The sequence below is a fragment of the Cavia porcellus genome, unplaced genomic scaffold (genome assembly GCF_034190915.1).
Source record: "Cavia porcellus strain 051 isolate PalLab524CR breed Dunkin Hartley unplaced genomic scaffold, mCavPor4.1 scaffold_18, whole genome shotgun sequence".
In the NCBI taxonomy this organism is placed as follows: domain Eukaryota; kingdom Metazoa; phylum Chordata; class Mammalia; order Rodentia; family Caviidae; genus Cavia; species Cavia porcellus.
The window spans coordinates 9,601,720-9,617,482 of NW_026947501.1; the positions used below are offsets into that span (position 1 = coordinate 9,601,720).

At 37.7% G+C, this 15,763-nt stretch overlaps 1 protein-coding gene across 6 annotated transcripts in view; it reads left to right on the forward strand.

The window, feature by feature from the left end:
* Nucleotides 1-15,763, forward strand: part of Acyp2 (acylphosphatase 2) — a 198,371-nt gene that overhangs the window by 66,905 nt on the left and 115,703 nt on the right. The window contains exon 4 of one of the 6 annotated variants that reach the window (XM_063229373.1): nt 7,586-7,718. The exons of 4 other annotated variants lie outside the window; for them this stretch is intronic. In XM_063229373.1, coding sequence (XP_063085443.1) covers nt 7,586-7,703 — 118 coding nt within the window. In that variant the 3' untranslated portion in view covers nt 7,704-7,718. Of the gene's footprint in view, nt 1-6,777; nt 7,300-7,585; nt 7,719-15,763 lie in introns of those variants that run through there. One more of the 6 variants, XM_063229372.1, reaches the window with a different exon arrangement.

Here is a 15,763-nt window from a genome sequence, read left to right on the forward strand (position 1 = left end):
TATAATCAAGATATTAACTTCTGTTCAGTAATGATATAAAAATTTTTAAATATTCAGAATATACCCATTTTGATTATATTTTCATAAAAAATAAAACAATTGCAAAAATTTGAAAAATTAATCTGTTTCTTTTCTTTTTTTATTAAGAGACTGTGTAGTTTAGGCTACCTTCAACTTGTTATGGTCCATGCTGGCCTCATACTCATGGTAATCCTCCTGCTTCAGCCTCACAAGTGCTGGGTTAAGGCATGAGCCACCATGCTTGGCTAAATCTGTTTTCTAATAATAATGTTTACTTTAAAATTTGAAACCATCTATTAATAGTCAAAGGTGAACTACAAATTATAGTGAATGAATATCAAGAATATATTTATTTTTTAATTTTATTTTATTTTAAAGAGGATAAAACTAAGGAAAATAGAGCAAAATCAATCAAAACAAACCAGTGTAAGTGACAGAAATTCATAACATTATGAAATCAACAATAGTTACCATAATGCCTTTTGTTGTCTTTGAAATAGCTGCAGATAACTTTGGACATAGTAAAAATCAAACAGAACAGCACAGAATAAAATAGAAACAATAAAAACAAAACAATGAATGCAATAGAGGACTTCAAAACAAGATAATAGTGAATCCAAAATGGTTACTATAATATATCTTGCTATCTTTGAAATAGCTGCACATGCCATTGGATGTAACAAAATCAAACAAAACAAAAGAGAATAAAACCCAACCCAACAACAATGAAAACATCATGAAATAAGACAATAGAGAGTCAACAATGGCTACCACCCTCAGAAGATCTCCACTAGATCCCACTCTGTGTACTGGTGTCCTCCAAACAGATGGTCAGACCAGTGGCCCTAGAGTTGTAAGGTCAGTGAAACACCAAAACACCACAAGCATCAAATTGCGTTTCACCTCAATAGTTATCATCACAGCCTGTGTTTCCCTGGGTCAGCTGGTCCCTTGAGGGAAGGAAGAGAAGTTGGTATTTCTTGTTTGCCAGCCCTTATGCTGGAAGGGGCTGGGGTCTGCTGTCTCCATGCCTGCAGCAGCCCACACTGGCTCTGGTTGGCTGAGAGAGCTTGCTTTTTGGTGAGGCTTTGTTCTCTCCCCTCGCAGTCTGCAAATGGCTCAAAAATTTAAAAAAAATTATTTAAATAAACTTGAATATTTAAAGTTTGTCTTTTGAAATTTTAATTTTGTAACTTAACCATCATATTTTGAGGAAAATAAAATTATTCTTAATTTTAGTATTGTGACCCTCTAGTTATCAATATAAAGAATCAGTACCACATTTTGTGTATGTTACATCAAGACATACAAATTTAGGAGTAATATGGGTTATTTCCATAGAACCACAAATCAGAAAATGAAGAGCAGGAAAATGATAGATTCTTAAACTGTCAGAAATATACTTCCTTTACACATGATTCTGTTGCATTTATTCTCATAGGAAGGGCTTGACAAGGTAATTAATTTTTGTCATTTCTTTCTCCTGAGCTTTTCTATCATTTAGATGCTCACATCAACTGGAAACAAGATCTATGTCAAGGTCACAGTAGTGCAATATTTAGAAATAGTTGTTTTTGTTTTGTTTTGTTTTGTTTTTGTGGATACAGGATGAGCGATAAGGACAAATACCATCCAGGGTCCTGAATAATGCTAGTCACAAGACTGGAGACTTCTAAGTGCCACATCCTGATTCAAGAGGCATCCATGCTTCTCGAATTAATTACTGATGTGTATTTGTATAGTTAAATTTATCAAAAATAAAGTTCCATTCATTATAGAGCCTTACCTGAAAATATCTAAAATTAAGTAAACATGTAAATGAATAGATTATGTGCACAATAAATGTGAAGAAAATTACAAGTCCTTACTGAAATACACGTTAGAAAAGCAGAAAATTTGAATAAATGGCAAGAAATTGTCTGGATGAAAGGTCTTAGTACTACAGAACTATAAATTCATTCAAATTAATTAATGCATTAAAATATTCTAATTGTAGTGAAAATTGTTTCCCTAAAACCTATTCCATGCTAGAGTGGATACTGCGATGGTAACTCCAGATGAGTGGTTTTAACTCTCTCCGCGTTGTGATTGATAGAAGAATGGGTAAGTGGCAGAACTGAGGCGTACACACGTACCCTCCCACACACACACCGTGCGGATACACCCTCTTTGCTAGTGGCTTGTGGTCTTCTGCTAAATGCGAACGGAGGTGCAGTGATCCAGGTCCTTCCCAAATCTATGAGAGCACCTAGCTGTAGGTGAACTTGACCCAGTGGGTGGTGAGGTTTGAAGATAGAAGATGGAAATACACAAGTTGATATTTGTGGGCCACTGCTTTAAGGAACCCTGAAATTTTGTCTATCTTTCCTAATTAGGAAACTCAAATTCCTTGAAGCTTCTTGGAATCAGGTTTTCCATTAGCCAAAGCTAAATTAAAGCCAAGTAAAACGTGAAGGTGTAGGATAGTCTTGAAGTATTTAAAACGTTATATGCCAAGAAATACCATAAACCAAAGTTCTGGTCAAAGGTAAATTATCAAAATATACCTGAAGTATATATGGGGTAAGTATAATATCTTAAGTATTTGAAATATGAATCACTATAAAAATCTAAAGAGGAAAAAATAGCCAAGTGATTCATAAAAGAAAAACATTATAAATATTTGAAAATATTTAATATTTCTATTATGGAATTCAAAGAGAATTTATTCAGCCATCAGATTCACAAAGATTAAAAAGATTGCTAGCATAGTATTGTAAGGGCACTAAGTGCTATTGAATAATTATTCACTGGTTTATTTTATGTTACATGAAAATCATCTTAGCCAGAAACAAGAAAGAGAAGAAGAAAACTAGATTGATAATAGACAGTGTGGGAAGCATATGCGGAAACAGCAGCTCTCAGGTCATCTGCAGTTTGTATTCTATCTTGGTATGAAAATTTTACAAGATGAACAGTATGTACATAGAACTTTGAAAATGATCGCACCCTTTTCTTTCTGTTTCCCCTTACAAGACTATATACCTAAGAAGTAGCTGGATACCCATGTGTGTCGGTACACTGAAGCTCACCGTTTTTACAGGGATTTCCTTGCTCCTTCCTCCCAACCCCTCCGGGCTCTTTCTTCAGTTCCTCCCCTCTCCCCGGCCTCGGCAGGTTGAGGTCTTCTGTCTCCTTGCTGTCCAGGGGCTTTAACTCTCATCTGTAAAGTCGTGCGTCCCAAATGTGTGTGTCCAGGCCCGAGCTGCAGGCTTCTGGGCCTAATCGGCTCAGTCTAACGGGAATATTAAACTTGGTGTGTTCAAAGCTGGGTCCCTGCTTCGATTTTGCTTCCCACCCCTGACCCTGCATTCACCCTACAGCTTCCCCTCGGCCGCTGAGTCTTCGTCTTGGAGTAATCAATTCATGGATCTCTGTGTCTTTCTCTATCCAGATCCCAGCCATCACCCAATTCTGTGGGTTCATTTTGTTTTGTTTTGCTTCCCTTTGGGGTTCTAGGTATTGAACCCAAGGGAGCACAGAGCCATGTCCCAGCCTTTTTGTTTTATTCTGAAACTGGATCTCACTAAGTTGCCTAAGATGGCCTCAAACTTGCAGTCCTCCTGTTTCAGTCTCCTGGCTCTTCCCACTTTCAAAGTATGTCCGTCTCATCCTTTCTCATCCCCCTAGCCCAGAAATCCCTTCCCCGGTTAAAATTGCTGTCATCTGTCTCCTGGAACCATTGCGGCAGCCCTGCCTGCACCATGCCCTGTTCTTTACATAGCAGCCAGCGTGGTCTTTTGAGACACAACTTGGATTCTGTCTTCTGCTCAGAATGACTCGCTAACTGCATCTCATTTATAGTAAAACCCAACATCCTCACTGTGCAATTCAAGGCCCCATGTAAGCCTCTTTTGTCTCAAGCGAACCATCGCCTCTCTGATCAGGTCTTCTGTACCCGTCTCCGTTGCCTCTTCTGCTGCAGCCATGGGTTCCTCCTTGCTGTTCACATTCCTGTGACATGCACCCCTGTGACAGATACAAAGCACGGTAGTAACGGTTCAGAACAAGACACTTTGGGGCCGGACTCTGAGGCTTTCTTTTCGGTCTATTTATTAGTTGGATGACCTTGCACAATATACTTAACCTCTCTGAGCCTCAGTTTCCTCGATTTAAAATGAGTTAATGGACAATACAGTTAATAAAAGGATTAAATGAATTTACTTATGTGAAGGAGTTAGAATACTGATTGGCACAGGGGTAAATGCTGCATAACTACTGACCATTACTACAGGAATCTAAATGACCCCTCATCTCATTCAGATCTCAGCCTAAATATCTCCTGATTGAATACTTCTCTGAATGTCCTCTCTCCTCTTCCATCACTCTCTGTCTTAAGCTGGTTCATTTTTCTTCTTAATACTAATTGCTGCCTGAATATATATTTGTTTATTTGTTACCTATCTCTGCCCACTGGAATATGGGCCCCCACGGCAGCAGAATCTTGTTCTGTGATGTGATTGGCTGGTGGCAGGCACTCAGTACATGCAGGCATATATGCATACACGCATGAATACATGCATATGTGCACACACAATGCATACATGCTTACATACATACACACACTTGTATGCAGGCATGCATATGCACAAGCATATGTACGTGCATTTACCTACCTTTCTCTCGTTCCCTCTTCCTCTTTCTCCCTCTCTTATTTCTTTCTTTCCTTTCTCTCTTTCTCTCCCCCCTTTTCTCCTCTCTTCAGTAGTGCAAATTGAACTGAGTCCCTTCACACTGAGCTATATCCTCAGTGCTTGTCAATATTTCTTTTTTTACATTTTGAGACAGAGACTTGCTAAGTCACAAGATTTTAGGGGCTGGAGTCAAACTTGTGATGCTCTTGCTTCAGCCTTCCAGAATGCTGCTATTATAGGGGTGTATCACCATGTCAGGCTACCCCAATATATGTTTATGGGATAAAGTCCTCAGTAATAAATTTTCTTTCGTCAGTAATTAATAAATGGAATTAATGATATAGAATCTTAAATGAATCAAATTTTGTACTTGAAGGCTCCCAAATTTAATTCCAAAAACTAATCCATGGAAAAATGAGAAAAAAATAGGATACATACATAAAAATATATGTGTGTGTGTGTCAGTGTGTGTGTGTGTGTGTGTGTGTGTGTGTGTGTGTATGTGTGTATAAGGAGGCAAGATTTATTTTTTTGAGACAGAGTCTTGCTGTGGAGTGCAGGCTGTCTTGAACTCACTTATGTAGCCCAGGTTGGCCTTGAACACATGGTAATCCTCCTGCCTCAGCCTCCCTGGGATTGCAAGTGAGTGCCACTATGAGCAGCTTTAATTACATGCTCTAGTTTTTAAAACTCCTAGTATCCGTATTTTTATTATTCTGTTAAAATTCCTCTATTACTTTATTTTTAATTAAAAAGTTTTTTGAAATATAAAAAGGTGTCAACCTTATCGTACTTTTCAGAATTAAAAATTGCTGCTGTGTGAAATCTCAAAGGCTGAGCACTGCTTCAAATATAAATGTGGATAACATGTCTAATGATGTAGAGTTCTGATTCCAGCATAAATCTAGGAAATTGTGTTATTAGTTATAAAGAGCTGTGGACGCGCGCACTTGTCAGACTGGAACAGCCGGACCTAGCTAGCCTCTGCGGTGAGTCAGCGCTGCCACATGTGGACGAGGGTACAGAGAACAAAGGACCCGTCAGCCAGGAGCAGCCCAGGCTGGGAAGATGCGCCAGGAGCGCACCCCTGCCAGACAGGAAAGGCCAGAGCCCAGCGGCTTCCTGCAGGCCGGCTGCCAACCGAGAAGGAGCATTCCCTCCCCCACCCGCAAGGCGCACCATAATCCACTGTTTTGTCTGGAGAGACACAGGCTGTGATGACACCTGTGCAGGTGAAATGCAGTTGGAGGCCTGGGGTGCTTTGGTGTTCCACTAACACTACAGGTCTAGGGCCAGTGGTCTGATCATGGGTTCCCGGGATAGCAGTATGCAATGTGGCATCTCGCAGGGATCTCCTGAGGAGTGCAGCCATTGTTGATTTCCTATGGTCTAGTTTTGAAGTCCTATATTGTTTCCATTGTTGGGTTGGGTTTTATTCTCTTTTGTTTTGTTTATGTCAAATCTAATGGCAGGGTCAACTGTTTGGAAGGTAACAAGATACATTATGGTAGCAATTTTGGATTTACTATGGGCTTGTTTTGAAGTCCTTTACTGTGTTCACTGCTTTGTTTTTATTGTTTTTATTCTGTTCTGTTTGATTTTTACTTCGTCTGAAGTTATCTGCATACATATTATGTGAAGTCATCACATACATATGTTTTGAACTGTGCAGTTAAGCTTGAGAAGTACCCAAAGATAAATGTGATTTGCTCTGATGGATATTTTTCGTTCCAATTGTCTTATTTGCTCAAAAGGCCAAATTTTCCTTTAATAAGAGTTATATGAATTTGTATAACAGTCAACCTTTAGTTCGTAATACAGATTGGAGTATTGTCTGAAGTGATTAACAACTATTATTACACAAATAGAACATTCTGGGAAAATGGCAGCAACTTATGTGTTTTGTAATTAGGATATTATTGTCTGTATAAATATAAATGACGATTAGTACGATTATAACATTACAATTAACATAATTTGGGAAAAAATAGAAATGTTATTTATTCATTTAAAATTTGCTTTAAAGTCATTCTGAGATTAAAATATTCCATTCATTTGATTTATTTGTACCATGTTCAAAAAGATTAAGCGACATAGTTACAACTGATATGATATATGAAACCTCAAGACTGATCATCTTTCATCTCATCAACATTTTCCTCTGCGAACTTTGTGTAAAGGATTTTAGTCAGCTCTACAGGAAATAAGACATCCACAATCTTTTGAGCTAACGCTTTGACTCAACCTAATTTTTACATCTATGGGGCCTGCTATTCCAACCATGAATGTGATTATTTATTGACTCTTTTGTCAAGAAGCCTGTATTATTTTAGTATGATCTTATATGAGAATATAATACAAATTATATCTGATGAATAGAAAGTACCAGCAACATCAGACTATATTTGTCAGCATTTAACTTTATTACTTTTTCTATTTAATATATTTAGAAATTTTGCTAATTTTTCTTTCTTTTGCATTATAATATTGTAATTCACTTCTTCGTAAGTATAATGTTTGTTATCTGCAACATGATATGAAAACTATTTAGGTTAAGAATGAATTCTCTTCTTTTAAAAAATATAACATTAAAATGCTATCCATATTATGATCACTTGATTGTGTTGTTACTAAAAGTTTGTATATTAAAAGTTGTGTCACTAGTGAAAACTCGGAGCCTATTTTAGGATGTTTTGTTTTCTGAAATGAATATTCAAGTGAAAACAGGAATAGGACCATATATATTGGCTTATTTGGGGACCTTCCTAGTCTAGGTCAGAATAGAGAACTCAAAAAACTCTGGCTGAAAACTGCTTTGCTCTTCTTAGTTATGTTTACAATAGTAGTGTTTTTTTAATTTTAAAAGAATATTGTGTGCATCTCTCTACAAGCTGCTGTCCTGTTGGCCTCATTAGCTCCTTGAAAGTGTGCGGCTATAACAGGATTGGAAAGGTAAGATTCCTGCCATGCACACTAAAGTGCCAGCCACTGGCCAAGTTAGCTTCATGAACCTCAACTGACTTCTTTGCCATAACCAACTGAGAGATTATATTTTAGACACATCTCCTTTGATATTTGGTTATCTTTTATGATATAGTCTATAGATTTTTAATGTCTTGAGTGTTAGAAATAGGTTTGGCTATTTGACACAGAAAAACAACAGTAATAATGGAGGAACCAAAACAGAGACTTGTTTTTCCCTTAGGTAGGAAAAGCCTGGAGATGTGTGTATTTCACAGAGCAAGGTGTGTATTTCACAGAGCATATGGTCATTCCATGATCACAACGTTCCATAATCTATCCTCCAGGTCACTTCGCAGTTGCAATGCAGCCTCCACAGCGCTAGCTATGCTTTCATAACCCAGGCCATGAGAAGAAGAAGGGGCACAGACAAGGGTCATGCACACCGCCTGGGTCAGTTGCCTTGAAGGATTGTGCTTGGGAGCCCCATCCAGAGACATGCTTCATTAGCAGGAGTAAATGCAATTTTTTTTTTAGTAAATGAATTTTTTTTTTTTTTTTTTTTTTTTTTTTTTTTTGTGAGACTAAGTCTCACTCTGTAGTTCAGGATGGCCTTGAGCTCACTCTGTAATCCAGGCTGGCCTTGAACTTGTGGCAGTCCTCCCGCTTCAGCCTCCCAACGGCTGATATTATAGGCAAAGGCCACTGCACCCAGCTCAATGATTTCTTTTAGTTGAATTGGGTCCCATTATTAAGGACAAAGGGCTAAGTGTGTATTATATGGGCATCTGCAAAGTTGTACTGTGCCTTGGTATTTATGAGGTGATCACAAAGCACAGTAAATATTTTAAAAATAATTGTTACAGTAAAAAGCATTGTCATTAATAGCCCTCAAAATACTCCCTTTCACTTTGAAAGCCTTTATCTCTTTACCCTTGCCACCTTCTGAAGCAGTTTTGGAAGTGCTCTTTTATGAATATTTTTAGTTGCATTGTTATTGCTGCCTTAATGTCCTGAATCAATTCAAAATGTTTACCTTTCATCCTCATTTTTACTTTGAGGAAGAGCCAGAAGTCACACAGTGCCACCTCTGGAGAATAAAGTAGGTGAAGACACACTGTAATGTTTTCATGGCTTTACCTTTCCGTTAAATGACACTCAGTAGCAACATTCACCATATTTTAGATCACTCTCCATAAAGACAGTCATAAAAGAAGACTTCTAAAACTGTTTCAGAGTGGAAAGAACAACAGGGTAAGTATGTACGAAGCAAGAGGTAATATTTTAACGGCAATGTGTCTTCTACTTTTCTTATTTAAATACACTAATTTAACATGAATATCAGTAATTGCTGCATGTCACGTAAGTAGAAATAAAGACAAAAGTCCACAAGATCACTTCAGTAGATGTAGTAAAATCAATCCTTTGGCAAAATCCAACACTCATTCATGATAAAAAAAGAAACAGTGAGGAAAATAGGTATATCCCTACCTGATAAAAGCCATGTATGACAGACCTACTGCCAACATCATATTAAAGGGGGAAAAAAATAGAAAATTTTCCCTCTGAAATCAGGAACATGACACGATGTTCACGGTCATCACTGCTGTTCAGCACAGTACTGGAAACATAGCTCGAGCAGTTAAAAAATAGAAAGGAAGAAGTCAAGTTATCATTTGTGTGTGACATGATCCTCTCTATAGCAGACCTAAAACAATCCACTAAAAGACACTTAGAATTAATAATCAAGTTCAGCAACACAGCAGTATATGAAATAAACACACAAAATTGATATTTTCCCTGTACGCTAATAATGAACCCACTGAGAAAGAAATTAGGGGAAAATACCGTTCACAGTAGAACCAAGAAAAATTCTTAGGAGTTAACCTAAGGAGGAAGTGAAAGATCTCTGCAACTAAAATTATAGTACTCTAAGAAGAAAATTGAAGATGACCGCAGAAAATAGAAAAATATCCCTTGTTTCTGAATAGGTACAACCAACAGAATCAGAATGGTCATACTTCCAAAATTGATACACAGATTTTATGCAGGCTCAATCAAAATTCCAACAACCTTCTTCACAGATAAACAACCCTAAAATTCACATAGAGCCAAAAGAGACCAGAATAACAAAAGCAATTTTGGGAAAAAAGGGCAAAGTGGGAGACATCATAGTGCTGGCCTCGAAGTTGTAATACAAAGCAAACGTGATTAAAAATAGCTTGGTAGTGACACAAAAGCAGACAGGAGATCAACAGAACAGAATAGAGGATGCAGAAACAATTTTAAATACATACAGCTATCTAATCTTTGACAACAGAGCCAAAAACACACTGGAGGAAATGCAGCCTTTTTAATAAATGGTGTTGGTAATTGATTACCACATTCAGAAGACTGATTCTATACTCATATTCCTCACTATGCACTAAACTAAAATAAAAATGGGTCAAACAGCTAAATGTTAAATACTAAACTTACTAGAAAATAAGATAGGTAAGACTTTTCACATCATAGGCATAGATAAGGACTTTCTGAATAGAAACTCAGTTGTGCAGGAAATAGTTCTGAAAAGCGACAGATGGGATCGTGTTAAATTAAACAGCTTCTGTACATCATAAAAAACAACCTACAGAGAGAAAAGACAACCAATACCCTGGGAAAAATTGCTGCCCACTGTTCCTCAGATAGAACACTGATATCTAAAATATATAAAGAACTCAACAAAATTAAGACACCTTCCCAAGATAAAAGATCCAGTCAAAAATAGTAGACATTTCACAGAAGAAATACAAATAGCTAATAAATACATAAAGAAATACTCTACACTGCTGGTCATTTAGGAAATGCAAATTTAAAAAACTGATATTCCATGTGACTCCAGAAAGGATGGGTATCATGAAAAAATCAATTAACAAATGCTGGAGAGGCTGTGAGGGAAAAAGGAAACTTTACACTTGGTGAGAATGTAAATTAGTACAACTACTGTGGAAATCAGTATGGAGATTCCTCCAAAAAATGGAACTAGGAATTTCATTTGACCCAGCTATTCCTCTTTCTAGAAATCTTCCTGCAAGAGTTAAAGACAACATATTACAGATATGCACGCGTACCCATGTTTATAGCAGCACAACCTGTAATAAGTAAATCTTGGAAGCTGCCCATATGTCTATCGACAGATGAATGGATAAAGAAAATGTGATATTTACACACCATGGAGTACTACTCTGCCGTAAAGGATAGACTAGAGTCATTTATAGGAAGATGAATGCACCCATAATGCCAAGTGAAATAAATTAGACACACATGCTTAAATATCACATTGTTTCTCTTCTATGAGAAACACAGAATGAAAATGAAGAATAAAATAAAAGGTAGATACCAGGAAGTAGAGAAGTAGGTGGTTCTCAGTGGGGAAGGGGTCAAGAGATAGAGGGAGAGGAGAGGGCAGGATAGAGGGTTGGAGAAAAGGAATTGGGAATTGGAGTGTGTTATGTACCATGTACACGTGCATCAAGGGCTGAGTGAAGGCATGGTGGAGGGAAAGCGGATAAAAAAGGCATGAAAGAATTAAGGTGTGTTATATACTGACTTCCCACAAGGAATGTGCACGTATTTACTACACACAAGTAGCACATCAACCAAAATAGTAAAAGAAAGCTTGTTTATAAACAGAAAAAAATAAAGACAAACACGCCATAAGGTTTGATCAGCCTTTGTAGCCTTTTTAGATTTGTCTTTTTTCCCCAGGGAACCATGGAGATCTGCTTTATATAGTTCCATTTCTGTGATCAATATAAAAACATTTAGCCAGGGCTTAATTTTATTCTGGTGTGATCAATTTTTTAAAAGTTTGATGCATTTCATAAAATATTTATGATGCTCCTGTCATAATCAGGACGTTTTGTTGCACAGGGTTTCTGAACCCCAGTGCTGTTGACTCTCTGGGTTGCACGGTTGTTTTTTGTGAGGGCTGTCTTGGATGCTGTGGGATGTTTTACAGCATCTCTCTCACCCACTAGGTGCCATTTGTGACTCCTAGTGTGGCTACCAAAATCGTTTCCACACATACTCAACCTGTGTAAGGGGGCAGAATCACCTTCAGTTGAGAATAACTGCAAGAGGGCAACCCAATATTGACTTGAATTGTTTGTCGATTTCCCGTCACTGTAGATCATTGCTAAGGGTTCCTTGCTGTTGGTGTTATGAGCAGAGTAATGTCGACTGCATATGCTATGTACGAGACACCATGGTGAGAACTCTGCATATGCTACCTCATTTAATCCTCGTCGCTGAACTGTATTAGTAGAAGGTGTGATGATACTAGATAGCGTTATCACCCTCAATTTAAAGATGAGGACAGTGAGACTTACAGGCCTGAGAGAAAAGCCTGCGATACAGTCTTAGGAAAGGACTGCAGTTTGGGAAATGACCCCAGGAAGCAGAGTGCTAGGGGAGAATGGAGCAAGGAAAAAAGAAAATACAAGCCAACACGGCACCTGTTGTTTATCTGGGAGCTGATTTCAAAGGCCCTAAATTATCTCTGAGGAATCACGCAAAAATGCATCTCAGAATGATTTCCCACTACCACTTGATAGGTCAGGAAGAACACAGGGAACTTACCTACCACCTCCCATTCCCTAAAGATACCCCCAGAGCACTGACCTTTACTGAGCCAAAGACACGAAGATCCAGCTTCTGAGGCACTTACTGTTCTGGGGCTGGGATAAGCAATAAGTTAATATACCACATAGTACTGGGTAGTAAAGACTGCTCATGAAAGCTGAAGCACAGGCTGTGTGCAGTGGTGCTTGAAGGACTGCTTTAGATGGAGTACTCCACCTGCCCTGGAGGGGAGAGAGTGGCCAGTGTACAATATGAGAGAAAAGGCAGCTTGATCCCCCACCCCTTTTTGCTCTGGCTGCTTTTGCTGACTGCCCTGCTCCTTTGAAGTACTGCCCCTGTGCCAGGCCACCCTGCCTTAGAGCCAGCTGATTATGGACTGAAACCTCCACAAATATTATTTCTTTAGAAATAAAGTCAAAAGTCACAAGATCACTTCACTAAATGAAATATGAAATCTAGAGTTTTACTTCCAGTGGAAGAATTGAATTAAAAACTAGTAAACAAAACAAAGAAGATAAAACAAAGAAACTGTTATAATACAAAGCAGAAATTGCAAAGAAATGAAAATTACTGGTGAAAAATAAGAGTTATGGAAGACAGACCCAATATGTAAATAAGAGGATTTCTAGAAAGAAATAACAGAATAGAAGCAAAGATCAAATAGCAAAATTCTTAAGTGAAGAAAAAATTGAGTTTTCAGATCAAAGGAGATGACTAAGTGTCAGGCAGTTACAATAAAAATTTTTAAAAAGACATACTCAGCCAGGTGTGGTGAACACCTGCAATCCCAGCACTCAGGAGGCTGAGGCAGTAGGATTGCCAAGAGTTCAAGGCCAGCCTGCACTACATAGTGAGACCCTGTTTCAGAAAACAGAAAGCAGGACTGGTGGAGCAGCACAGTGGTAAAGGGCTTGCGTAGCATGCACGAGGTCCTGAGTTCAATCCCCAGTACCACAAAAAAAAAAAAAAAAGAAAGACTTACTGAACATAGTATGGTGAAGTATAAATACTAATTCTTACTGGCTTTGAAGGAGCTGGAAAATGACACAAAAATTATATGTTCAGATGTTTGCATTTAAAATTATCATTCATGAAGTATAAAAGTATTATAATGATTTTAAACTTTATCCAATTAACAAATCAAAACAAACAAAAACCATGACAAGCTAGTGGGGAAAATTTGGAAAAAAGACAAAAGCTTTCACTGAAATACCTTTAATGGTTCCTGTTTTCCTGCTTTCTGAATAAAAGATCTCATATTTTCAACTTTCACTGGGCTCCCAAATTTCTGTGGCCGGCCTTGCCAAAACTAATCGTAGCTTCTTCCTAACTGGTCTCCTGGCTTTCTCTTCTCCTTTCTCCTTCCTTTCTCCATAAGAGTGAGAGCACCTTTGTAAATCGTAAATAGATCACTTTAATGCTGCTTAAAACCTTCCAGTAAATAAGCAGCAGATTCCCAAGATAAAATCTCAACTTCTTAGCCAAGGTCTGGCTGGCTGCCATCGACCTGCCAACCCTACCCCCTACCACAGCCCCCCGTTTTCTCAGTCCTCCAGTCCACCAGCCTTCTAACTGTTCTTCAGAGAAATGACTTGCTGCCACAGGTTCTTTGCCCTGCTAACGCCTCCGCCTAGAGTTTCGTGATGGATCTTTGGATGACTGGCTCTTTGTTGCTACTTTAATCTCAGTTGGTAGGTTACCACTCAAGATAGCTTCCTTGACCACTTCATCTAAGGAATTCTTTTTTTCTCTCAGAAACGCCAGTTTTGCTGCTTAAATGATTACATTCGATCTCCTAACATTATGGAGACTAATTTTCTTTACTTGATGTCAACTAATTACAAATGTTGATCATTCCTAGAAAGGGTCTTTCCAGCAACATCTAGAGTTTGACTAATAATTGAGCATTATTGTTAGCCAAGATGACATATAAATATATCTTTTATGTCAGTATAACCATGGACCAAGTTTAAGTTAGTGGTAGCTAGTTTTTTTGGTAACTTGGATTCAACAGTTAATATAATTATTCAGTAACAAAGATGCCAATTTATACCTTAGTATAAATTAGTGTAGGAAAATTATACCATGTGAAACATATAGACCACAAACCGTACTACTTATCAGTTTGGATTTTTTTCATAACATTTCTTGCATTCATCTGTTATAGTAGTATTATTCTAGATTGTTTTTTGAACAACTCTCTATTCAATACTGGGCAATTCAAATACATATTTGGAGTAGTTGTCAAAATGTGGGTTAGTGAGAGAAGACTAATTAGCTGGCCATCCTGTACAATTTCTGCAATCCTAAAATTGTTCTGACACAGAATGTTCCAGGACCTCACACAGACCCAGAGTCTATCTCCTGGGCTGTGCTCCTCATGTGATTCGTTTGCTTCCAACTCAAGGAGATGTCAAGCTTCCTTTTCCATGACCCAGGACTCAGTTTGGAATCCTCTGTTTGTACCCCCTCTCTAAAGTTTTCTTCTCTCTGAATTTTATCTCCTGTAGTTTGGTTCACATTCTAAAAGATTTCTTTTCACTGTCTTTCCTTCTATAGGTTGAAAGCAGCCTCCCTCTACCCTTTCTCCTCTTTTACTATCTGCTCAGTTCTGATCCTTTTAAATAAAGTACTATCCTAAATATTGTATTTCTTAGTTTCTACAGTTATTATAGTTAAAATCTTTAAGATAGTGAATGGAAGTATGTGCGTCTGTCTGTCTGTCTGTCTGTCTGTCTGTGTGCCTGTGTCTCTGTATTTATTGTTGGAGTTTCCTCTCTACATGACTTCCTATCATGTGACCCAAGGGTTGGGCAGGAAATTAGTTTTGGTCCAGAATAGCAGGATGCAACAGTATGATTTTCTTAGTTCCAAAGACTCTTTGCTGCAGAAAAACAAATTAAATAATGGCTTTGTGATTGATTTAACTCATTAGACAGGCTGTGGTAAGAAATTATGTTTAGACTTTGGAAGAAGTAAAGGATTTTTTTGAGAACTTAAGATAAATCCCATGTATAGAGAAAAAAAGGAAAAATGTATTTTTATATAGCAGTGAGCAATATTCTGTTATAAATCAAATTTTATGGGATTAGTCCCTTGGCAGATTATGTCTGTATACTCTGATAGAATGTCTGTGCGTGTGTGTGTGTGTGTGTGTAACACCACAGAGGCAATTCCTTATAAAAATTTTTATAAGCTTTTACTTTGATGTCTTTCTTATTAAAGAAAATTATTGAGGAAATTATTTAAAAAACTAGTTTTGGCTTTTGCTTTTTTTTTTTTTTTTTGGCAAGCTCAGCTTTTCCAAACTGTTTATTTTTGCAGATGTATTTCATCAGCCCTTAAGAATGAAGCGAGGAATGTTTGCTGGCTGCTAGGTTAGTACCACCCAGAAACTGAAAAGAAAATAGATTTCTAAAAAATATGGTATGAGGGAGGGTAGAGAATCCTTTCTTTTTTGTGAACAACTAGATTTTTAAAAATAT